This window comes from Monodon monoceros, unplaced genomic scaffold, assembly GCF_005190385.1.
Source record: "Monodon monoceros isolate NGI ecotype Baffin Bay Population unplaced genomic scaffold, NGI_Narwhal_1 Super_Scaffold_5, whole genome shotgun sequence".
NCBI classification, from domain to species: Eukaryota; Metazoa; Chordata; class Mammalia; order Artiodactyla; family Monodontidae; genus Monodon; species Monodon monoceros.
Genome location: NW_021703782.1, coordinates 15,932,961 through 15,957,723, shown reverse-complemented (window position 1 = coordinate 15,957,723; position 24,763 = coordinate 15,932,961). Strand labels below are relative to the sequence as shown.

Genomic DNA, 24,763 nt, shown 5'->3' with positions numbered 1-24,763 from the left:
CTGCGTTGGCAGAAGGATTCTTAACCACTGCGCCACCAGGGAAGCCCTAAGAAATGCTTTTCTATTCTTTACACCTATTTCCATGCCCGGCACAATCACCCTCTCAATTGGTAGCCTCCTTCTCTCTGGTCTCCCCGCCGCCCCCCAGTGAAAGTCACCTACAGGTGGCCAGTGCCCCACTGGGAAGGTTAGCGTATATGAGATGGGGGCCCGGAAGCCCCCGACGTTCCCACTGATTGCATCCTCCTGGCTTGTAAAGTCGAGATTCTGCCCCTAAGTCATGGGCCGCCAGCAGCAGCGGAGGGGAGAGAAGATGTGCTGCCTTTGCACATTCTCAGCAGAATCCACGCGGTGGGATGGAGCCTTACTCCATTCATCTTCAGTTGCAGGGAGAAGAGGCAGAGCATCCCAAGAACCTGGAAGCTGGAAGCTGATGGTGGATTGGAGCTCCTGAAACTCACTCTCTATTGTGTCGTACAACATATCCAACACTTGCTGACTCAAGACAGCAACCAATTTATTATATCTCACCCTTGTGTGGTCAGGGCAGGGCTCAGCTGGGAGATTCTTTATCTCCACGTGGGTTAGGCTGGCGTGGCGAAGGTGGCTTCACTCCCAGGTCTGGCTCCTTTCTTAAGGGTGGCGAGTGGGAGGTACAAACTATTGGTTATAAGATAGGCTCAAGAATGTATTGTACAACATGGGGAATATAGCCAATATTATATAATAACTGTAAATGGAAAGTAACCTTTAAAATTTGTACAAAAATATTTTTTAAAAGAATGTGTTCCCTGGCTAGAAAAACCCTCCCCTCCATCTCTCCGTTTTCACGCGGCCCTGATAGAACTGGCCTGTCCCATGTGCCTGTCACTCCAGCCATGCGCATCACATACCAAGAGCCAAAAGTGTTCCCAGTCTCCCTGTCGGTGAGCAAGAGAAGGGCTTCAGAGATCCCTCTGCTTACCCAAGAAGCCTAAGAGAGCAGGACCTCAAAGATCTTTCTCACTTCTGGGCCCCCGCACCACCAGGAGCTGTGGCTGGTGGCCGGGAGCCCCACGCCATCCAGCATAAGGTGAAAGCTCAACTTCCCCGAGAGATGACCGGCCAAGCCCAAAATGCCCTCCTGCCAGGGTTCTGCTGTCACTCAGGGCCCATGGACCCAGTGGGAGCCCAGCCCTTATCCCCACTGCTCTGGTGCCTGCCCTCCTCAAACCGGCCCCAGCAGTCTTAGTCCAGGCTCCCTAACGTCCTCAACTTTCTGTCAGAACTTTCCCCTCACCTTCACCCCACATAGCACGCGGCCACCCCAGCGCTCTCCAGGGCCCCTGCATTTTTGGAAGCAGGCCAACCCACCAAAAGTCAGTTTGATGAATGGCAAATTCACTGCAAATCAATTCAAAAAAAATCAATTGCTGGGCTTCCCTGGTGGTGCAGTGTTTGAGAGTCCGCCTGCCAATGCAGGGGACACGGGTTCATGCCCCGGTCCCAGAAGATCCCACATGCCACGGAGCGGCTGGGCCCGTGAGCCATGGCCACTGAGCCTGCGCGTCCGGAGCCTGTGCTCCGCAACGGGAGAGGCCACAGCAGTGAGAGGCCCGCATACCGCAAAAAAAAAAAAAAAAAAAAAATCAATTGCTTTTGAATATCATTGTATATTTTGACAAATTTTAAGCACTGTCAGAATTTTCTCCAATTCCGCAAAAGGCATATGCGTCTTGATTTTGTGTTTCTAGCAATTAAAAATTAAAACTTCATTCAGTATTTCACGTTTGAAGGGACTTTGTAAGCCACTTTTGAAGGCTCTCTGTCCTTTTAAATATAGTCTTGGCGTGATTTTTTTTTTTAATATTTAAGATTTTTACCATTCTCATACCAATTCCCACAATGGCTTATCAGCTTTAATTCTGAATTTATAACAATTAAAAACCAAAATTGAGGCATTTCATATTGATGTGGTTCACCTTAATCCTTCGTCAGCCTTTTTTTTTTTTGTCATGAATAAAGGTAGGACTGGAAGCACCAATCGTAAGCTAAATTTTTTTACTGATTGTGAAATATACTTTATTGCTCTAAGAAGTCTACATCAACTCCTGATGCTTAAATTCCAGAAAACTGCATATATCTTAAAACACAGCAGTGAAGACCATTTGCAAGAATCTTCAGAAGCCATGAAAACCATGTTCAAATGTGAATTTCTAAAAGTTTTACAAATGATGAAAGGAAACAAGTTTTGGTAGATTCATAAATCTGGTAAAATCAGAGATTTGGTCATTTAGCACACTGATTTGGGAAGAAGTGACCATTGGGCAGCTCCAGGCCCAGAGGTGGTGGGAGTCCTGCTTCCTCCGCAGGGTCATTTCCGGGCCATTTCTCCTCCTGTGGGACTCCTGACACCAGTCCACTCCCTACTCCTCCTTGGCACTGTCATCTACAGACCCCATCGTTCCCCGTTGCCCTCTCTCAAGAATGATCTCCCATCGAGCTCACTGTCCTCCCTTCCTCCTCTTCCCAAGCATCCCGCCCAGGGGCTCTCCTTCCACACTCGTCTCCCTGCCTGCAGAGCTCCCCTCCACCCACCCACCCCGCCACTTGGCTCCCCTTTCCTCACTGGCCCTGGTCTCAGCCCCCTTTGCTAGCGCTTCCTCTCTGCGTGAAGAGCCCCAGCCTCCCTCTCTGTCTATACTCTCCCTAGGTGACCTCATGGTTCCACGGCTGTACATACCATCTATATGCTAACGATTCTCAACCTATATATCAACCCTGACCTCTCCCAGGGCTCCAGACTTACATCCGACTGCCTACCTGGCATTTCCAGGTGGAGGTCTAACTAGCATCTCAACACCCACGTGGTTGAAAGAGAACACTGGAGCTCAGCTCCCACCCCCAGCCTGCTCCTTCCCTCATCTTCTCCATCCTAGTAAACAGTGGCACCATTGTGTTCAAGCCTAAATTAGCAGAGTCATCCTTAACTCCAGCCCCACAACAGATCCCAGCTCCTCGCGTCCTCTCCTCTCCTGCCGTCGTAGGAAATGGACCACTGTCACAGTTCTTAGCCACTCTCCCGGCCCCTGATCCGCTCCCCCACAGCACAAGAGCAATCCTTTCCAAAACATAAATCACACAGTGCTACTCTAGTATCTAAAATCCTCAAAGGTTTCTCATTACTCTTAAAAAGAAACCCAAACTCCTTAAGTCGCCTGCAGCATCTCAGGGATCTGGCCCCTGCCTTCCTCTGTGGCCACCTCCCAAATCACCTCCACCTCATCACTGTCCCAGCCTGTGGCCTTCCCTAAGCCCCGCCCTCCACCACCCGCATCCCCACCTAAGGACCTTTCCCCAGCTGTTCCCTCTGCCATTCCCAGGCCTTCCCAGGGCTGGATGCTTCCCGGGAGTCATCCTTTGGCATTTCCAATCCAGAGTAGCCACCAGGCACCTCTGCCCATCATGCTATTTTAATCCTGGCTTAGCAGTCATCCCTATCTTACTTTTTATTTTTGAGTAGTTGTTGGCTTGTTTGGTTTTTCTGTCTTAGGCTAATCGAACGTAAGCTCCACTAGAGCAACAAGACTCCTCTGTCTTGTCCACTGAGGTATCCTGAGCACCTAGATCAGGGGATGGCGTGCAAGGGATGCCTCGTGAATCCGAGGGATGGACTCACACACACGCCGTTTCTGCAGAGAGAGGACCTAAGCGTCCAGAGTCCAATGACATAACCTCCAGGCTGCAGAAGGCCGAGAAACACACACATAAGGTTCAGTCTGCTAATTTTTGTTGATCAGAAGGATGGCCTTCCATCCCTCAGGATTCACCCTGACCACTGTTCCCAGGGCTTCCCGAAGAGGTCCGAAAGAGGCCGGGGGCAGCGCTTGTTCCCCAAGGGAAGGGCCACACACACCCCACTTTCCCACTCAGGCCTCTCCATCCCTGCCTCCTTCCCTTCCTTCCCTCTCCACATGCAGAAGGAGGCCACTGCCAAAAACCCATAAACACACATCACCTGACACACACACACCACACACACACATCACCCCACACACACATATAACACTCCACACACACACACCACACACATACACACACCACACACACACATACATACCACCCATGTACGTACCACACACACTTATACTCCCCACCTACACACTACACACACATACACACTTGACCCCATTCGGATCTGTTCCTTTCTCTACACACTCATGGGCTTATAAGAACACATTGACAGAAAGAGAAAAATAAATACCGTATGCTAACACATATATATGGAATCTAAAAAAAAAAAAAAAAGGTTTTGAAGAACCTAGGGACAGGGCAGGACAGGAATAAAGACGCAGACGTAGAGAATGGACTTCAGGACACAGGGAGGGGGAAGGGTTAGCTGGGATGAAGTGAGAGATTGGCATGGACATATATACACTACCAACTGTAAAATAGATAGCTAGTGGGAAGCAGCCGCATAGCACAGGGAGATCAGCTCGGTGCTTTGTGACCACATAGAGGGGTGGGATAGGGAGGGTGGGATAGGGAGGGTGGGAGGGAGACGCAAGAGGGAGGGGATATGGGGATATATGTATACATATAGCTGATTCACTTTGTTATACAGCAGAAACTAACACACCATTGTAAAGCAATTATACTCCAATAAAGATGTTAAAAAAAAAAAAAAAAGAACACGTTGACAGATCGGTTGGGAGGAGCATTCCCAGAACAGTTACTCAAATCCTACCTTCCACCCAGATAAATAAGGTGAGCATGGCTCAGGGTAAGCCCGAGGAGCATGCCTGGGGCAGGGCCGGGGTTGGGTGGGGCCAGGGTGAGGCGGGCAACCGTGGCACCTGAACTTCTACCATTAAAAAGCCTCTCTTTGGGGTTAAATTTTGTTCTCTCCTGGTTGTTGTTGTTTTTTTTAATCGCAATTTCTTCCTTGGACATGAAGACAACCAAACATGAAGCCACCGACACCCTGCTCACGCCTTCTGCGAGCAAATCCTTCTCCTGGCTGGGGGAGCCTGGGGAGGGGGGCACGGAGAAGAGGAAATGAAAGGGAAGAGGGGAAGCGCTTGGCGCCCCTGATGGAGTAACTGGCATCCTCCTGTGGGTCCCAACTGCTGACCAGCGCGGCCAGGGTCACGGGTCACCTGGCCCTCCCTCCCCACTTCTCCCTGTTCCCATAGTCCCTCCTCCCGCCCCACACCCTCTCCTGGGCCATCAGACAGTTCCTCCCTGAAACGGGGGGATGTAAGAGGTGACAGAGCTGCAGCTAAGGCCCAATTTTCATTGACACTCAGAGTCTCTGACAGCTGTTAGAAGAAGAATGTGATTTTGAAATTTAAATAACATGCTTCTGCATTCAGCTCAAGGAGACAACCTGAGGATAAGCAGTTTATCGCCCGAGCCACCATGCAGGTGGCAGGGAGACAGGCTGCCTGCTTCCTCCTCTCCTCCCCTGCCCTCTGTCCCCAAAGCCCCACCGCCTCCTCACAGGGGCCGCCTCAGAGTGGGGTCTCTGAGAGGCACCAGCTGACCTGCTGGACCTTGCTCGCCATCTTCTGCTCAGCAACCCCAGGGAAGGAGGGGCCGGGGGCACAAAGGCTCGGCAGCCCCTCAGCGGAGCCAGGGAAGGGAGGGGAGCTCCCTGGGCATCCAGCGGAGTTAAGCCAAGCCCGACCCTCTCCCGGCCCCTACATGGCTACTCAGGCAACCTTCACAGGGGACTGACTCTTGAGCCCAGGGATAAGCTCCTCCCCGACCCAAGGGCAGCTCAGCCCCGCTCCACAGACCCAGCCCCAGAGCCAGGCTGTCACACTGAGCTCTGTCCCGGAGACTTCCTGGGCAGGAGTCCCAAGGGAGGAGACCCCAGAGACGCCAATCTCCCATCTGCCACAAGGTCTCTAGTCACTGTCATCTGAGCCCACCAGGCCCAGAAGGTATGCGGTTCCTGCTGAGCCTGGCGGGGCCTCCGAGCCATGATGCTATGATGCTGCTGGGAATGTCGTTCCCAGATCCCAGTCTCTCCTCTTCCGAGACTCTGCTGATTTTCCCCAGGCACCGCCTATTGCTGCCTCCCTTGGGCTCTCAGGGTTACTCTACCACCACTGACAAACCACCCAGTGGGCGTCTAAGTGGTATCCGCCTGCCCCACAAGCCAGTAAGGACACGGTCTGGTGCCTTTCAAAGCAGCATCTTAGGTAGCGTCTGCGCCACACGGAGACCCGGCCCCAGCCCTACCTCTTCCACGAAGCCCTCGTGAGCTTTCCTTTCCTTCTCTAAACCTCAGGGCCACCTGACAGGCGGCCCACACGGGACGCCTCAGACTTGCCTGGACCTCTTAGCCACCCTCCCTTGTGCAGCGCTAACAGCTCACACTAAACCACTAGCTCCCCCAGCCCCTGACAGCATCACCTGTGGCCACCACCTAGGGTGCTCCTGGGCTCCGGCACCCTGTGGGGAGCCGTGCACACGTCATCACCCATCCTTACAGGGCTCCATTTTACAGATGAGAAAAATGAGGTTCGGAGTCAAATGACCCACCCTGTGGTCAACCAGCTGGTAGGGCAGGACCAGGATTCAAACTAGGACCAGCAGGCCTCCAAGTCCACAACCGCCCTCTAGTCCAGGAGCCTCCACGGATGGGGTCAGGAGCACAGCACAGCACTAGACACCCAGGGGAACACAGAGAGAGGCGTGGGTGCAGTGACACAGAGACCAACGCCCACAATCAGAGGGTGAGCGCTGTAATAAGAGCCAAGTGCAAGGGCACAGAGTGGGAGGGTGGTGTCCCTCAGGGGCCATCTGCAAGGCTTCTTGGCAGGGGTAGGGTTCCCTCCTCTCCTGATCCCCCAAAAAGGGGACCACTGGAGCCTCCAACTAGAACATCCCCGGGCCTCTCCTGGCTCCATCCAAGCAAGATGACCCACCCCAGAGGCTTGCGGCCAACTGAGGCTGTCGCCACCCATCCCTTCTTCCTCCAACAAAAGGCCCAAGCCCAGGCCTCTCGCCAGCCTCCCTGTGTCCCCACCCAGTCACAATGCAGCTAAGGCCACAGAGGCTCAGCAGTAGCCCCAGGGACCTACTGTCCCCTGCAAATCGCCCCGTCACCTCCCACTGCAGCCCCCACCCAGCACTAACATGGGTGGAAGGCAGCCTCACGTCACCAAAAGCCATGCAACCATCTCCCGGATGCAGGCTCCAGGCCGGCCCTACCCCAGCTGGCCAATGGCCTTTGGAGAAATCACTCCACAGTCAGTTCTAAGAAGCTACGTGTTTTAGTGCAACGTGCCAGGTACTGGACCAGGCACCTACCTGCAATTTCTCATTTAGTCCTTACAAAACCCGAGCAGGTAGGTTTTGCTATCAGTCCCGTGTTGTGTAAGAAGAAACCCGGGCTTAGAGGTGAGGCCCCTGCCTGAGGTACGCACTGGGCAGGGACAGAAGCAGGGCTGAATCCCGGTCTAGTCCATCCCTTCCCTTGGGGCCTCAGTTTCCCTTTTTGTCAGGTAAGGGGTGAGCTTAGATGATCTCCAAGTTCCCCTCCAGCTATAGAAAAGACAAGACGTGTTTGCATAAATATGCTCCATACCCATGTATCTCCAATGCCTGCATCGGATGCCCAAGGCCCCGGAGGCCCCCAGCCTCACCAGAAATGCAGAGGCAGCGCTCGCTGACAGCCCGGCCCACACCACCTGCCTGCCGCTTCTCCCGGTCCCTGACACACAGCCCAGCGGCGAGGGAAACCACTCTCTGGCCCTCCCAGGCCTTTCATCCTCACTCTGATGGTTTCACCCCACGTGGATGGAGCAGTTCCCTTCCCTCACTGTCCGCATCACCCCTCACAACCTCTCTCTGCCTGAACCATCTCTTCTTTCCCTAAGAAGCCTTTCTCTCCTCTCTCCACTTTGTTCCATCCTCTCCTGCCTCCCAGATGGGACCAGCTGGGATTCAGTATTCACGGGGTCACAGGCGCTTGGGGAGGGAGGGACTCCACCCAAGGGACCCCTCTAGAGGAGCATCCTCGGCAGAGAGGATGGCTGTCACTTTGCCTGCATCCATCCTCATGGACTCCTCTGTATCGACCAGACCAGTAGCCATCCCCTTCTCATTTTACAAATGTCGGCACTATAGCTCAAAAAGGGCCAACAAGGCCTCCAGAAACACTCCGTTTCCTGTTTCCAAGGGCAGTTTAAATTGCTAGAAACAGGACAAACCTCATTACAAACTTCATTTCTTCTCCGTGAAATCTCCCTTCCCGTCTACAAGGCTAGGGCAGGACATCTGGATCCCTCCAACAACCCTGTCCCCACTGTTCAGGGCAGAGTCAGACTGCTCCCCTCCTGGCCTTGGACTTGGGATTAACTGGACACCAGGAATCCCAGACCCAGTCACTGATCCCAGCGCCTGTCTCTGAACTAAGCAGACAAGAGGGGAGGACTTGCCCTTCCCCCAGGGCCTCAGCATCAGAGAGTGTTGGGGGAGTCCCGGCAGCTTTCTTTGCCAACAGAATCCCAGCTGGGCTTTCAAAGAAGCCCAACAGAGAGAGCAGGCCAGCGGGAAAGAAGAAAACACGTTCCAGGAGGCCCCGAATTCTCAGATGGTAGCAACTCGGCCCCAAAGATACAAGAGCACCCTTCTCCAAGTCCCTGGGCCCCGAATGGGGATAATGCGACCTAGAGGAGGCTCCATGGCCCACACCGCAGCCTCTCCACACAGAGATGGCGGGGGGGAACATCATATAGCCACATGTAAGTGTGTAGAAGTGGGGAGGGACTCCATACAATCCTGCAGGGCAGATTGCTATCATCCTGGAGCATCAGTGCAGGATCTGGGGTCCCCCAGACCAGGCTTTCCCAGGCAGCGAGCCACAGGTGGGTGATACATGTGCCTAGATATTGACCCCTCAGCCCGCAGGGCAGCCAGGCAAGGGCCTGTGACCACCAGAGCTCCAAGCTGCTCTGCTCTTCCTAGATACCAAACAACACTGCCGTTGTCTGTGCGCCTCGATGGGGAAAAGGCTGCTCTAAGCTCACCTCTTCCTTCTTCAGAAAAGAAATGTAAGGTCCAGAGCAGGGAAGTGACCTGCCCAAGACCATCAGCTCATCTGTGGCAGAGAATGAGCTGGAATCAGGGTCCTGGCTCCCCATCCAGCCTTCTTTCAGCTGCGTGCTCCCCACCATGGCCCACTTGGTTTCTTGGTGGCTGGGTCAGGGCCTACCCACCCAGCTATGTACCAGAGTTTCCCCAGATAGAGCCACCCATGCAGCAACTCGAGGGCTGCTCTGGGTGGAGCGGGGTCAGCAGGGGCAATGAGGGGGAGCCTTGCCCTCACTGTGGGGAGTGGTCTCCAGAGCCCAGGGATCTACAGTCGTGTGGGGCTCAGTTCCATCTGAGCAGCAGGTAAAGGATGCTGATTCAGTGAGCTGCAGACCAGTAATCTCCTCATTTGTCTTGTCAACATCTTTGTCCCACAGAGTGTCAAGTCCATTACGGAAAGATTTTCTGCCGGGAAGATACTTAGTGTCAGTCCAGGAAGCAGCAGGGGCCTGAGCTCAGGTGCTGACCTCTGACCTTCAACCTTCAGGGGGCAAAAGCCAAAGCCATTTCTTCACTGGAGGTAAACCCAGTGGCTCCCACCCAGGCAGTAGCACCTGAGCCCACGGTAGGGTGGGAAATGGGTATGTCGGGCCGCTGGGATTTCCCCATCACAGCGTCCACGCGCAAACCACCTCCTCAATCTGCTGGAGCCCCCTAGCACTGTCTCAAAAGGAGTAGCCCAAAACTAACCAGGAAATGTGAGAATCAGAATGTCTGTGCTAGGAGGGGCCTCAGTCAGTCCATCACCCAGTTCAGCCCTGTGGGATGGGCAAGGCTTGTCACTGCATCATCACAGCGCCACAGGCAGAGGCAGGATGGGAACCTCGGCCATCACCCCACTGCGGGGTACGATGACGAGAGCCCAGGGCAGGCCACTCAATGCACAGACCATCTTCGAAGTCACCATACCATCCACCACTAACCCTGCCCACCACCAGGGCCCAAGGGTACGTCCAGATGGTCACCCTTTGGCCAGTGCCTCCCTTCTCATGGGGCCCAGGATTTCTCCCACCAGCACATGTGCATCATCCTATCTCAATCCCTTAGAGCATGCTTTCTCAATGGGAGAGGAGGGTATCACCCCCAAGGGAGCAAAAACGGGCTCCTGGGTAGGCAAAAAAAAGGTAGATATAACAATGGTTTGTGGCCCTCCAAAACTCAACCCTACCTGACAAAACTTTAATACTTGGCATTTACTATGGACTAAATTGTGTCCCCTCCCCAAACTCATATGCTGAAGCCCTAAACCCCCAATGTGACTGTATTTGAAGATAGGGCTTTTAGGAGGTAATTAAGGTTAAATGAGGTCATAAGGGTGGAGCCATAATCCAGTAGGACTAGTGTCCTTATAAGAAGAGGAAGAGACCTTTCTCTCTCTCTCTCTCTCTCTCTCTCTCTCCACGCCCCTCTCTCTTCTCTCTCTTCTATCTCCCCACTCCAATCCCCCACTTCCTTCCCACCCATTCCCACCCATTCCCGCCCCTACCCTGTGAGGACACCATGAGAAGGCTGATGTCTGCAAACCAGGAAGAGAGCCCTCACCAGAAATCAAACCTGCCAGACCTTGATCTTGGACTCCAGAACAGTGAGATAATAGACTTCTGTCATTTAAGCCATCCAGTCTACGGTATTTTGTTATGGCAGCCCAAGCAGACTAAGACAGTATTTCTCTAGTTAGAGAGAATTAACTTTTCTCCTTAGAGGGGCAACAATGAAGACAAAGAAAAAGTTTGAGAAACATTGTCCTACAGAGTTCTTCATTTGAAAGGGCTTAGGGTCTCACTGCAGAATCTTTCATTTCACAGTCTAGAGTAGTTCTCCTCAACTGGCAGCAGCTGTGCCCCCAGGGGACATTTGGCAGTGTCTGGAGACACACTGGGTTGTCACATCTTGGGGGACTGCTACTAGTGTCCAGTAGGTAGAGGCCAGGGATGCTGCTAAACACCTTACTGTGCACAGGACGGCTCCTGCCACGGAGAGAATTACCCAGGTCAATGTCGATAATGTTGCTGTTGAGAAACCCTGGCTTAGAGCAAAAGAAACTTCGGAAGGTTTTACATATTGCCACAAAGTGCCTGGAAGCCTGAGGCCTGGGGCCCGTGAGCAAGCCCACCCTGGCCCCCTTTAAGCAGCACTGGTGACTCCAGGAAGCTCATCCCAGCCCTAAGAGTTCCCAAAACCGGAAGGTCCTCTCTAGTGTCCGAGCAGGGGCAGGCTGCCCTGGGTCACCTGGGTCACCCAAAGGCCAGAGGGAACAAGGCCAAGAAGAAAGAACCAAAAAACTCACTGGGCTCCTATACACAGACCACGGCAAGCAAAGCTAGAGCTCAGATGGGTCTTCTCACTCCCCAGGCAGGCCAAGGCAGGAGTGGCCAGAGAGCAGAGGTTCTCCTCAGCGGGATTCAAGAAGCAGAGCCCCCAGGGGAGAGGGGAATTTCAGAGCAGAATGCACGATGATGATAGGAACGCCGACAACCACGGCTAATGGCTCCCATGCACTCGGCAGCATGCTGAGCCCTGGGCAGCCGTTGGTTCACTCTGACCTCATGACCATCCAACGAGGTAGGTACTCTCCCCTCTGCACCAGAGAGGAGACTGAGGCATAGAGAGGTCGAGTAACTTGCCCAGAGTAGAACAGCTGGAAAGGACCCAGCCAGGCAGGACAGGTGACGAAATGGGAGAGCAATACCACGTTTCAGATTCAAGATCTGCTGCACGGCAAGCTCATTCTAGGCAATTCCCTAAATGCTTTATGCCACACACAACCTTGTGGGTGGGTGTTACGGTTCCCTCTTTACAGATGAAGACCCCAGGCTCAGAGGCGTTCAGGGACCTGCTGGCAAGCCGACACCTGAGCCAAGCCCCGAGGCCTGATCCACAACCCACGGGGACCGGAGCAGGTCTGGCGAGGCCCGGGATGAGCCCACTCACCTGAGAAGATTGAAGCAAGCCTGAAGATGTCCGAGAGGCGGGCGGTCACTGGCTCGTAGGGTGAGGCTTCATAAAACTCCTCACCTAGAAGAGAGAACCGTGTCAGGCCCAGGCTCACATCCCGTCCAAAGTGCTGCACAGGGCGGGTTAGGAATGAAATGCTGCACATTTCACATGAGCAAGGTACTTCTCTCCAACCAGCGCAGGTCAGAACTGCCTACTACATCTCCCTCGTGACCTCTCTGCATGTCCCGGCCTCTTCTAAGGACTTCCGAATGCTTCTGGAAAGAAGGCACAGGGGAGCTGGAACCCTGTGGAAGGCCAGGTACAAATCCCAGGATCTGAAGCCAAAGGACCCTCCACAGTCATTGAGTACAACTTCCTCATTTCACAGGGGAGGGCTCTGAGGTGGCCCAGAGAGGCGAAGCAACCTGCCTGAGATCACACAGCTACTCATGGCGGAGCTTGAGCTGGACTCCAGCCTCACACCAGCATTCTCTCCCATCACACCAGGCTGGCTCTGCCCAGACTTAAGGGGACAGGATTTCCCCTTTGCTTCCCACCATGCCACCAGGAGAATCTGACTGGCTGAAGGTCCGCTGGGTGGAGGTCTGACTGCGGCTCCTGTCTTGACTGACTCCCGACCCGTCTTCCCCTCCACCTGCTGCTTCTCAGCCCTCTCCTCCAGGCTCCGGGGTGCACCAGAGGCTCGGGGAACAGACAAGCAAGCGAGTGACAGGAGATAAATGACACAAGGCTGCCCTGGAGACCCACCACCACCTCAGCGGGACTCCAGCCCCCTCTGCCAATGCCTCGGCAGCAAAGGAAGTATCCTCTTGAGACATGACGGCGAGGAGAAATCAATGGATAATCACTCAGGCTGTGTGTGCGTGTGTTGAGCGGGCGGGGGAGATAGATGATGCCCACAGCCTCACACACTGATTTCCCGTCCACCCGGGACCCAGCGCCACGGGCAAGTACCCCCACCTAAAGAGCAGCACGTGGGGCAGCACCACTGGGGGCCACCTGCAGGAAGGAGCCGGCCCCCAGAAGAGGAGCCTTGGAATCTGCTTGCAAGGGGCTCGTTCAGCCAGGCCCCCAAAGTCACCCTCAGGCTAGCCCTCAAGGCTTAACCAGCCCTCCGCTGGTCCACGGACCAGGCATCTGTCTGCTATACCAGGCAGACCCCCCAGAGAAGGGTACAGACCCCCCAGAGGACGTGGAGGAAGAGCACGCCCCCTGGAGAAGCAGCCCCGCCCTTCACTGTACCTCACAGGAGCACCTTGGGCCCTGCCACACCCAGCACACAGGGCACCTTACGCACAGGGGGTGCCCACTGGTACCGGCCAACGGACCTAATCCAAAGGTTACCCTTTCCTTCAGGGCTGTCTCCGATCCCACCTACCCCCGGGGCATGCAGGGTCCTGGCAGGCCTGCATGATCTCAGCATCCTCCACTCTACCCACCGGCACTGGAGAAACTCCCTGTGGTGGGGTTACCAGCCATGCTCTCTGCGGCAGCCAAACAGCACAAGCGTTTAGGAAGCACTTTTGTAATAAAGATGATGTTGCATCGTGCTGCCTTTGTGCCAGCACTATTAGAAGCGCTTCAGATGTACTAACTCACTTAATCCTCTTAATTTCTCTAGGGGGTAGGCACTATTATTCTCCCTAGTTTACTGATAAGGAACTGGGGCACAGAGACACTGAGGTACTTGCTTGAGGTCACACAGCTGGTAAGTGGCAGAGCCTGGTTTCAAACCCAGGAAGTTGGCTCCAGAGTCCAAGTTCTTAACCATTATGAATACTGTCTCCAAAAATAAAAAGTGTTATTGAAACCAAATTGTTCTTAAACAAGTACTACTGTGGCTTAACTTTTCACAGAGCAACCTTCTGTGGGCTGGACTGCTCCCCCAGAGCAGGGTCTGTCTGTCCCTATAGCATCTGGCATAGCACCGTGCCTGGGTATGGCTAGTACGATTGACTAGGAGGGGACAGGGGATGGATCTCTGGGGGAAGAGAGCCTCTTCCATGACCGCGTGGGAGGGGCCCGTCCTATTTAACTCAACTTCCATCTCCTGCTCCTGCAGCGGAATTCACCAGCAGGAAACCCGAGACCTGCCTGGCAGCCAGACTGAAGCCAAATCCAGGATGTCAGATTCCAGGGCCACGACCTGGGAGATGACAAGTAGGAGAGGCCTCGGCGCTTCACGTTTGCAGGACCAGGATGACCCTGAACTTCAGCATCACCTTTGGAGAAGGCAAGAAGCCTGGTCCCCTGTGCAGCCAACAGTGACAGCCCCACCGTGTAAATACTGGTGGTTACGGGGGTGGTGATGGCAGAGGGGAAGATGGGCCCAAGGCCACAGCTCTCCCCCAGGGCAGTGGAAAGGGGTCCGGATAAGGAGTCGGGGGCCTGGTCCCACCAGCTGCTTGCTGTGTGCCCTGGGAAGCCCCCGACTCGCCTCCCTGCATCTCAGCTTCCCCGCCAGAATGATCCCGAGGCCCTTTGCGGTTGGGACTGTCTAGGAGCTTGGCAGAGGCCACAATCCTGCCACCGCCAGCTCTGCCCACACGCTGAGAGCCTCAGTCTGCACAGCGAGCTCAGACTCAGGTAGAGGCAGAAGGTGAAGCCGAGTCTCCGGGGAATCGCAGCAGGAGAAGCCAGAATCTAAGTGCAAACCCACATGGGTCTCTCCTCTCCGTGATCCCCCCACCCCGGCCCAAGCCAAGTTATTAAGAGTCTTAAGGAATAGGGAGGGTGTGCCTGTAGCCTCCCCAGGAGACCACTCACCCCACACCAGGAATAGCCCCCTCTCAGGATGATCCTGTCCCTCAGAGGAACACCACCTGCTGTTAAAAAGCCTCTGGGTTCCTCCGGTCAGCCCTGGATGGAAACCACCTCTAGCCCCAAGACCCAGGGGGAGGGGACTGTGCAATCTGCAAGGGGTGGGGGCCAGGGCTCTGAGGAAGGAGAAAAGCAGGGGTCTGCTTTTCTAGAGTGGGACCAGGGGAAGTGTCCCCCAGCCAGTATACGCCAGCACAGGGACCACGGCTTCCCCAGTGCTTTCACCCTCTGAAGCACACAGTAGGTGCTTAACAGATGTTTGTTGAGTAAAGGAACCAACAAGCCATCTCAAGCCTTGGAACGGGGAGAGTTTACAGTCAGGCCCTCCTGGGTTGAAAGGGCCTTGAAGACACAGCAGGAGGCAGCATAAAATACACATTATGCTTCTTGTTATCATCAAACTGCCTCATCATCCCGGCTCCGAGCAAGGTCCCCGGAGCCCTGATGCGGTGCCCACGGAGCCAGTCCGATTGGAAGGTTCTCAGGCGGCCCGCCCAACTCTCTAGCCGGCAGCTCTTCCATCCCTTTCCTGTCCATCCTGCACCCACAGCAAGCCCACCCACCTTCTGCCCAATCCCCCTCAGGTTGAAACTGAAGGCTGTCGGAAAGAAAGCAAAAACCTAAAGAACCCAGCTGGCTGAATCGGGGTCTTTAATGTTCTGGGCACGGAGTCAGCTGGTGTGGCGGGCGGGGACACGGCTCCCTGTCTCATGGAGAACAGAGTGCCCGTCTCTGTGGCCGGCTCCCTCCCTTTGCTAACTTCTAGTTCTAGGACTCCAGCATTGCTAGCAACGGAAGAAGTGACCACCCGATTCATGAGGAATTACTTTGTTACTAATGGTGGTAATACTATTAATAATTCCATGCCCACTTATTCCTATTTTCAGCGCACATTTGAACCCTCGGGGCCACTGCTCAGGAAGCTCTCGATATCCAGGCCCCATCCCTGGGCCCAGTTTCCTCCTCCCCCTCCAACAGCTGGAGGCGGTGTTGCCCCTCAGATCCTAGGCTGACGCCTCCCCTCCCCCAAGGGCACAGATCCACAGAGCACCCCTCTCTCTTCTTCACCTCAGCCTCTCCATCACTACTATCCTACCTTAGAATTTAAACTGCTCGACTCTCTCGCATCTTTGAAAAAAAAAGTCATCCTTTGTTCTTCTCCCATCTTCACACCAAAATTCAAGAAGTTGGCCACAGTCATCACTCCCCTCTCCCCAGCTCCCAGGCAACCCCTAAGCAGGCTTCTGCTCCCAGCAGCCACCTAAGGCGCTCACCCCAAGGGCATCAGGGACCTTTTCCGAAAACCCCTCTCCTGCTGGGCCTAAAGTCTTAGAGGCTGGTGACCCTCCTTCCTCTGAGAGTGAGCCCCTCCCGAGGTATCCTACTGTCCCTCTTACCTCACCCCCAGAGCCTCCTTAGTCATCCTTGCAGCCCATCTTTAAATGGCAGTGGTCCTGGGGGCTCTGTCCCTGACCTCCTCCCAATGTGACTGCACCCACTCCCTCGGCCCCAGTTACCACCTGCAGTCTGCTGGTGACTTCTAAATCCCTATGTCCAGTCGCTCTTCCTCACGTGACCCCCAGCCCTGCGTGCCCAGCTGTCTGTAGGGCGGGGCCGATGAGAGGCACACACCCCAGAACAAATTCACATCTCCCAGCCCTCCCCCCACTCAAGAACTTCACTGTGATCAGCCACATCACCCACCCAGCTGCCCAAGACCGAAAACTGGGGGCCCTCCTGACTCCTCTGACCCTTCACCAAGACCTGTTGATTCTACCTCCTGGACAGCTCTTAGATCCTTCTTTCCTGCCACTGTCCTCATTCAGCCACCATCATTCCTGGCCTGTATCACAGCAGTGGCCTCCAAACAGTCTCTCCAATCTACTCTCTTCATTGGAACCACATGAACTTTGTCCTGAAGCACATATCCATCGTGTAAAACCTTCCAGGGGTGCTGCCCACCAGGTCCGTACCCCTCCCATCTCTCCTCCCCCATCCCCACTTCCACCCGCCTCTACCACACTGAGTTACCTGAAGGTCTGTAAGCGAGTTCCACTAACCTGAGTTACCCGCAGGCCTTTGCCCAAGCTCTCTCTCCACCTCCCATACTCTCCCCATACACCTTCACCAGGTAACTGCAGCTCATTCTTGAATCTCAGCTTGGAGGCTGCCTCTTCCAGGAAGGCGGTTTAGATTTTGTAAGAAGGGGTTTGATGCCCCTGCTCAGTGATGCCACAGCACCCAGTGCTTTCCACTCACATCACCAAATAACAGATAACTGTCACCAAGTAACTTCTCTGCATCCCCCCCGACCATGAGCTCCACGAAGGCAGAGGCCTCCTCAGCTGTTCTCAACTGTTGCCACAATGCCTAGCAGCTGGTAAACTCTCGATAAACAGTTGCTGAATTAATAAGTGAATGCCTGACCCCGGTGGCCAGCAAATCCTCCACACCCCAGTCTGGAGGGGGAGGAAATGGGGAAGGTGGCTGTCCGGCGAAAGGCTTACAGGTTCTGCCTTGGGCCTTGGAGGCGGGCTTGCCCAGGGCTGTGGGACCTGCTGCCTTCACGCCGCTCAGAGCTCTGTTGAAGGTGCCTAGGCCAGGCCCGGGGTCAGGAAGCCACCTGAAGGGCAGGGCTCCTGGGAGCAGGAAGACAGGAGGGGGGCAGCAGGGAGCGGCAAGGGCTGGTTTGCTCTCGTGCAGACCTCACAGCTCCACCTTCACGCCGCCTACCCCTTCTCACTCCTCTGTCCCCACTTGTCCATCCACCTGGGTACCCTTGCCTCACCTTCTCTCGTCACCACTGCACACGGCCGTCCAACCAGCCCCGGTTCACTTCCCCTCCCACCACCCCACCGTCTCTCCTCCCCACCTCCTCCTTCGTCTGTCTCTCCAACAACAGCTGCCCTCCTAGGCTGGGCAGCTACCTGCTCTGGGTTCTAGGTTCCCTGGAAGGTGGAGAGAGAGAGAGCGCTGTGGCCACTCTGCGCCGTTACCAGGCCCTCCCGCTGAACCTGGGCCCCAGGAGGCCCTCCCATCACCCCATCCCCAGCGTGCCTCCCATCGAGGCGGGCGGACTTACCCTCGGTCAGCCCCAGGTGGATGCTCCAGTAGATCTGCAAGCACTGCAGCTCCTTCTTCATGCCCCGCTTGCAGCGGCAGTCGTACAGCGGGCTCTCCTGCAGCACCTCCAGGGCCGCCTGGCACTCCTTGTTGGCCAGCATGGTGTTGCGGTCCCGGCCGGCCAGGCACTGGCGCAGCGTGCGGTAGCGGGAGCTGCAGTTGGATTCGGCCGCGCACAGCTCATTGGCCCGGACACAGTCCACTGGGGGGCGCCAGCCGTGAAGCTCGGGGCCCTGGGGGGAGGAAGGGCTGGCCAAAGAGCGGAGGGTCTCGTCTGGGTGGTGGGGAGGGAAGACAAGCACGAATGAGGGCCGCAGTCTCCGACCCCAGAGGCAGGCCTGGGGGCTTGGGCCCTTCTGGGAAAGTCACACCCATTCTACTCGGCACAGCAAGGCCGACTCAAGGCTGCCTTCCCCAACAGACATTAGGTCGGAGGAAGGGCTGCTAAAGGGTCCCAAGAGTCCAGCAGCTCTTCTCAGACCCAGAGGAGAAAAGCTGCCCTCTGCCCTGGTCCTACCAGACTCTCTTCTGGTTCCACTCCGTGGCCCTGGGCCCAGGAGCACAGAAAAGCCAGAGGCCCCAGCAAGACCACAGACAGTCTAAGATGCCAGGAAGCCAGAGAAGGACGCCACAGCCTCAGCAGAGAGCTGGCGGCTGCAGGGCCTCCTGGGGTGGGCCGAGGGGGCATCTCACTTTCAGAGCACCCAGACCTCCTCCCAGCAACCTTGGGTCCAGCCAGAGGTCCATCCACCACAGCCTCTTAGAGGCCGGAGTCAACCCCTGCATTCTACCCTGGGGAAACTGAGGCCCAAAGAAGGGAGATGACAACTCAAGGTCACACGCAGGCCGAAAAGGCCCCTCTAACCCCCCAGTCTACCCATTCTGAGTCCCCAGACTTTCCGAGGAGACAGGAGGAGACAAGCATGACCCCATGGTCTGAGCCCAGAAGGAGACGCTCCTCCAGGGGGGCTCAGCCCTCCACAACTTCCTGTCCCACAGTGCAGCCAGAGACAGAAAACGTACCCTGCGGACAAGTTCCACCCCAGGCCCCACCAAAGAAAATGCTGCAGACCCAGCAACTCCATCCCACCACACCTCCCACCCACACACACCTCCCTCTCTCCCTCTCTCCATCGGGCTGTCTCTCTCCCTTTCTCTCCCCTATTTCTTTTTCTCTTTCTTTCCTCTCCTCCCCACCCTCCCCTGAAACCCTCTCCCCTCTGTCTCCCCTTTTTTTTCTTCTTTCCAGAAGCCAAATAACAAGTCAACTGCAAACTGGCCCTGGCCTCGCACACAGCCCCTCGCCTCCCCAACGATGAACAAGCAGGAATCAGTCCACCCTCCTCATCCACGGCCTCAAGTGTCCAAACCCACGGTCCTCGGAAGGGAAGAGGTCAAGTAAGGAGATTCGGAGGGGAAGGGCAGGGAAAGAAAGGGCCGCTTGGTCCTTTCAAAAGCAAGCTCCCAGAACGGCTTCCTCTGGACACAGACCTCCTCCCGGTCTCCGGGTCCTCTCCAAGCCCCTCACTCAGATCCTGCCCCACAGAAAACCATACCATGGCCCAAAGCCAACACTGGCTTTTCCAAGACCCAAGGAGTGATCTGGGGGGGTTTCCTCCACTCCATCCTGCCCCAAAACATAAAAAGATCCTAGGGAGAAGTCCCCCATCCCCACCCCCTGTCCCCAATCCCACAGAATCCCCTCCATCTCTACCCAGAACCGCCACTTCTCATTCCTTTCCCCAAGGAGGCCCGGCTCAGGGGGCAGCTACCACAGGAAGACAGCGACACCTAGAGGCAGAGTTCTGCACAGCGAGCCTGTCACTCCCGACTGAGTGCCGAGGGGAAAGGAATCAAGGAATGGGCTCCTGGAGGGCCAGGCCTGCCCCACTAGGAGAGCAAGGGGTGGGCCTGGGTTGGAGAAGCCCTCAGGGTCCAGAGCAAAAGACTTCCCTTCTCCTCCTGACCACACCTCTGCCTCGGGACAGGAGGAGCTGAAGGCTGTGGCCAGGCTGGGACAAGACCATTGAAGAAACCAGCATGGAATGTTGTCATGGACAGTGGGGCATCTGCCCAGGTGTGGGTGGAGAAGTGTCCTCCGCCCGAGCCCAGGAAGCAGCTTTACTGCACGGCTTCAGCAAATTCCTGGGTCTCTGAGCAGGACTCGGCTGTATCTGGGCCACCCAGGAGCAGCTGTGTTGACCCAGCCTCACTGGTACCTGCTGCCCCACCTAGCCAGCCAGGTAGCCAGCCTGCTGGAGCCTCAAGACCGGCCCAGCCCTGGGCCTTCCACTGACTCCGCTCACCCCAGCATCCCAGCAGGCATCTCCCCTCCCCCGTTGGCGTCACCTGAGGCTGCACTGTCAGAGGTAAAATGAGAAAGGGGCATCCTGCCCAGGCTTAAAGGTCAGGACCTTAGCCTAGGGAACTGGGGCAATAAGGAGCCTTCCTCCCTGCCCTACAGGTGAGGTCTAGAGCCCCAAGGGGTGATCCTTATAGAATCCTGGGCTTCCCTCATCCTGCCAGCTCCCAGGCAGGGAAATGCTCTGTAGGAGGGCCGGTGCATCTTCCGACCAAACTCCCTGACTCTTCTAGTCGGAGTCATGACCCCCAGAACCAATCAAGCCCAGCCAGAGAAAGAAGTCATGGCAACTCGGTGCCTTTGTCCAAGAATTCTAGGAGAGTAAAGGTTGGAAGGTATCCTGGTGATGTTTCCAAATTCTAGATCAGGAGAAAACTCAGATCCCTCAAGGAAAGCAAAGACATGTAGAAGAGCTTTTAAAGACACAGAACTACAGCCACCCTCGTGCATCAAATGCCCCACAAGAGCTAGAATGCCAGTGAGAGGTGGGCCCTCTGACCAGCCCTGATCCCCACCCCCAGCTCATTTTCTCCCTGAGCTTGTCAACACTGGAGGTCAGGCAGGCTGGGCCAGAAAGGCCTTTCCAGCCGCAGACCTCACTAGAACATTGGAGGGGCACACCAAAGGCCCCTGCTCCTGGGAACATGCTTCACTCTACCCCGCCCCCCCCACTGAAAATGCCCACCACCTCTCAAGCTCCAGAAAAGCCTCTCCCCCAAGTGGAATTTCCAACGAACTCCCAACTATGGGTTCCTTGCCAGGAAAGGGCCCTGGTGCTGAAATGTCCTTAGCACCAACCTATCCCTTGTTCTCGACTGGCCTAACCCAGAGCCTTTCAATGCCCTGTGGTCACTCAGTTAACCCCACACCCCAGCTTCGGAAAGGGGCTTCTCACGGGAAGGGAACTGAAAGGCTGTGACCAAAGAGGACGCCACCAGCACCCTGCTCTTTTCCTGCTCTCAACTCCCCACACACTAGGGTCACAGACACCTGGGAGGACATCTCTGAACGGGCCCCCTACACATGCACAGGAGAAGAGTCTCTCCTCAGGCTCCTCAGCTGGGACAAGCCTGCCTGCAGCCTGGGGGGCTGGGCCTGGAGGTGACTGACAGGCCGGCACTGCTCTCCTCCACCGGGGGACGGAGACCTCAGAAGGTGCCCACATCTGGAAGACCTGCCGGCCCAGGGTGTGCGCAGCTCAGGAGCAAGCAATCTGGCAGCTTTTCCTGAAATACAATTTTCTTTTCTTCTTGGCCCTGCTCATTCTTGGCCCCAAACAGCTGCGTTTTTTAACCAGCAGTAGGAGAAAAGGTCAGGTTTCGTAATAGCCCCTTCAGAGAGAGAGGATTGCCGGGAAAGGCCGCAGGAGCACAGTAGGCCAGGGGCACCGACCCAGCCTCCTCCCTCAGCCCCTCCCACCCCGAGAAAGCTGCCCGGAGAAAAGCCACCTCTGGCTCGGGAGGCTGGACAGTGAAGGCCACACCCTAGAGCTCAGCCTGGCCCCCTGGGGAACTCATGCCTGTGGGAGGGGGAAGAGGAGGGAACTGGCAAAGGGCCCAGGCCCCAACCAACATCGATGGGACTGGAAGCCCCCGTCCTAGTCAGAATACTTCTTAGACACCCCCCAGCAAGTGTTTCCGGGATCTGCACCTACCTCCCCAGGCCTTCCCCTCTCCCCTCCTCCAGGAGGGAAAGGGTGCCCTCGTGACCCATCTGGGCAACCTGGCTCACCGCTGGCTACACAGCAGCCCAGGGTGGCAGGAGCAGTACCCACAGTGAAGCAGATGTGTGCTCCTTCAGAGAGTGCGCGCGCGCGCACACACACACACACACACACACACACACACACACACACACACATACCGTTAGCCTGTTCCCTCTCTGGAGCACCTACTGGGGCAGCAGCCTTGCCTAGGACTCCTGGTTAGCACACAGCCTTGCAAACACCCACTTTTCTTCACCCCCAAGAATGCTCCCTCTATACCCCTGTTTCCCAAGCAGCTGAGATTTTGTGTAGCGTAAAAAGGGGATGGGGAGTTGGTAAATCGGGGTGCAAAAGACACTGCCGGGGTTCAGGGGCACCAGGCAGCCCCTGCTCGCTGCCCTTAGGGGAGTGGGCTTACAGAATGATCAGTGGTCTTTGTTCAGTCCAGGATTCTCCCCTCACCCCTCTCCTTCTTCACCCAAGGATGCAAACTTTGGCCTCCCTCCCATCTCTTCCCACCAGCTATGGGGTCCCCTGCCCCAGAGGTGGCAAAGGGAACGCACTGAACAGCGGCTAGAAACACTCCACTCCCGCCCACCCACCTGGCTCGGGTCTGGGCGGGAGGGAGGGCAAACGGTGGGGAGAAACTTGAAAAGTGTTCCAGGGAGTGGAGCCGCTAGGAAGGGGTTCGGAGAGTGGGAAGCGGGGTGCATTTTCCAGAGGCTGATTGGCAGGTGGGGGATGGCTGCCAGGGCTGCCCCCACAGATGTCCAACCGGGAGCTCCTGGAGAAACGCATGTCCTCTACCACGATCGACTCAGGGAACCGCCGGGAAAGGTGGGACTGGCACGATTTTCCTTTCCACGACACTGAGCCTCTCCCCTCCCTTCTCTCTTCCAGATCAAGAGTTGGATTTTATTTTTTTTCCTTAAGTTGCCGCAATTTGAACCCATTATTTTGAGGGAAATGAGCGCTATCACTGCGTGTGAGTGAGCGAGTGTGTGTCTGCGTGCGTGTGCGCGGGGATGGTCTGGGTGTTATAAGTCTCCTTGCCAATCCCCCGCGTAACCAGCCAGCCGCGGCTCCCGTCTCTCCGCCCGCATCCTTGCCGCCGGCCCTGCTCGGTTCCCCTACGCCCGGGCCCGGCTCGCCCCGCCGGTCCGTCCCTCGCCAGCGCCCCGCTCGCCCCCCGCGTTCCCGGCTGCTCGCCAGCGCTCTAACGCACTGCCCGCGTAGCCCCCGAGGCTCCGGCGGACACGCTGCCCTCGCCACCCGCAGATACTCACCTAAAAAGAAGAAGAGGCAGAAGGCGTTTGCCAAGATCATGTTAAATAAATCCCACAGTTTTGTTTTGTTTTGTTTTTAGTCTTTCTCCCTTGGATTAAAAAATAACAACAATAATAATAATAATAATAGCCAAGCAGTGATAATCAGCCCCAAATCCAATGCGGAGATCCCAGCTAGTCCACCCGATGAAGATCCTGAGTCCTGCGATTCTCGCCTCTGGCTGGAGGGGGTAGTGGAACGGAGGGCGGTGGGCGGCCTCTCGACGCCCCCCTTGCGCACTAAAATCAAATATACACGTATTCGGATGTATGTCTGCTTTCCAAGCCGACAGCCGGTCCTCAAGTCTGCCCTCCCCTCAGCTCATCCGGGAAGGCGCGAGTCCCCACGGGTCCGATTCCCCTGCGCTTCCCGGGAGGGGACTGGGGAGGTGGGGGAGAAGCGATCTGAGAGCGAAGGGCTGGAAGGAAGCGGCGAGGGTGGGGGTCAGAATAAAGCGCAAATAAGAAAGAAATCCACCGACGGGTGTAAGCGCCTAGGAACAAACCAGCGGGAGCTTCGAGGACCAGAGACCGGAGTCGCTTCTTTCTCACAAGACGACGGAAAGATTTTTAAAAATCTTCTCCCGCTAACCCTTGCTCGTGTCACTTTTTTCTAATATAATTCCAGTGACCGTGTGTCTCTGCGTGCGCGTGTCTTTCTCTCTCCTCTCCCTCTCCTCTCCCCAGCTCTCGCTCTTTGCTCCCGCTCTCTCCGGCTCTCCCTCGCTCTCCTCTCCCTCCCCCTTCTCCCTCTCCCTGCTCCTCCCTCCGCCCGCCCCCTTCCCCCTTCTCGGCTCCTTAAGCCGGGGCTGTCGCACCCAAGCCCCTCTCCTCCGCCCGGGGCTCGGCGCTCGGGCTCCCAGGCGCTGGCGGCGCGAGGCGCGGGCGCACAGCGGAGCAGCGACACTCTGCAGCGGCGGCGGCGGCGACAAGGTGGTGGCGGTGGCGCCGGGGAACGTGGGCCGAGAGGAGAGCTCCGCCGCTGTCTCCCTCTGGTCTGCCGCCCGCCCTTCCCCGGATTGACCTGCAGCCTTGCCGGAAACTGACCGGCTCCCCCGGCAAAGGCTCGGGCTCCAACCCAAACCCACCAAAGCCTCCGCACCCTCCTCCTCCCCCGCCGCGCGCCAATTCCCCCACGGCCCCCGCGCCCGCGCCCCGGCCACCGGCTCACTGAGGCCTGGGGAGGCTCAGCGGAGGCCCAAGGGCGTAGAGTGCCGGGCGCCCGAGCCATCCCGGGGCCGTGGGGAGAAGAGCGCTAGAAAAAACACCCTGCTTGGTGGCTAGGGTCTGGGCAGGGGGCTGCGCTATCCGCGGGCGGATGCGTCCTTCGGCCAGCGAGCCGAGGCAGAGCGTCTTCCCGAAGGTGCTAGGGAGAAGAAGGAT

The 24,763-nt window shown here is 56.3% G+C and overlaps 1 protein-coding gene across 2 annotated transcripts in view; it reads right to left on the bottom strand.

Moving 5' to 3' along the window:
• The window catches only part of GFRA2 (GDNF family receptor alpha 2), a 93,634-nt gene extending 69,533 nt beyond the window's left edge, over nt 1-24,101 (bottom strand). The window contains exons 1-3 of one of the 2 annotated variants that reach the window (XM_029202964.1): nt 23,342-24,101; nt 17,948-18,262; nt 12,019-12,102 (exon numbers count right to left, since the gene is read on the bottom strand). In XM_029202964.1, coding sequence (XP_029058797.1) covers nt 12,019-12,102; nt 17,948-18,262; nt 23,342-23,381 — 439 coding nt within the window. In that variant the 5' untranslated portion in view covers nt 23,382-24,101. The remainder of the gene's footprint in view (nt 1-12,018; nt 12,103-17,947; nt 18,263-23,341) is intronic. The other variant, XM_029202965.1, reaches the window with a different exon arrangement.
• Nucleotides 24,102-24,763: the final 662 nt, after the last annotated feature.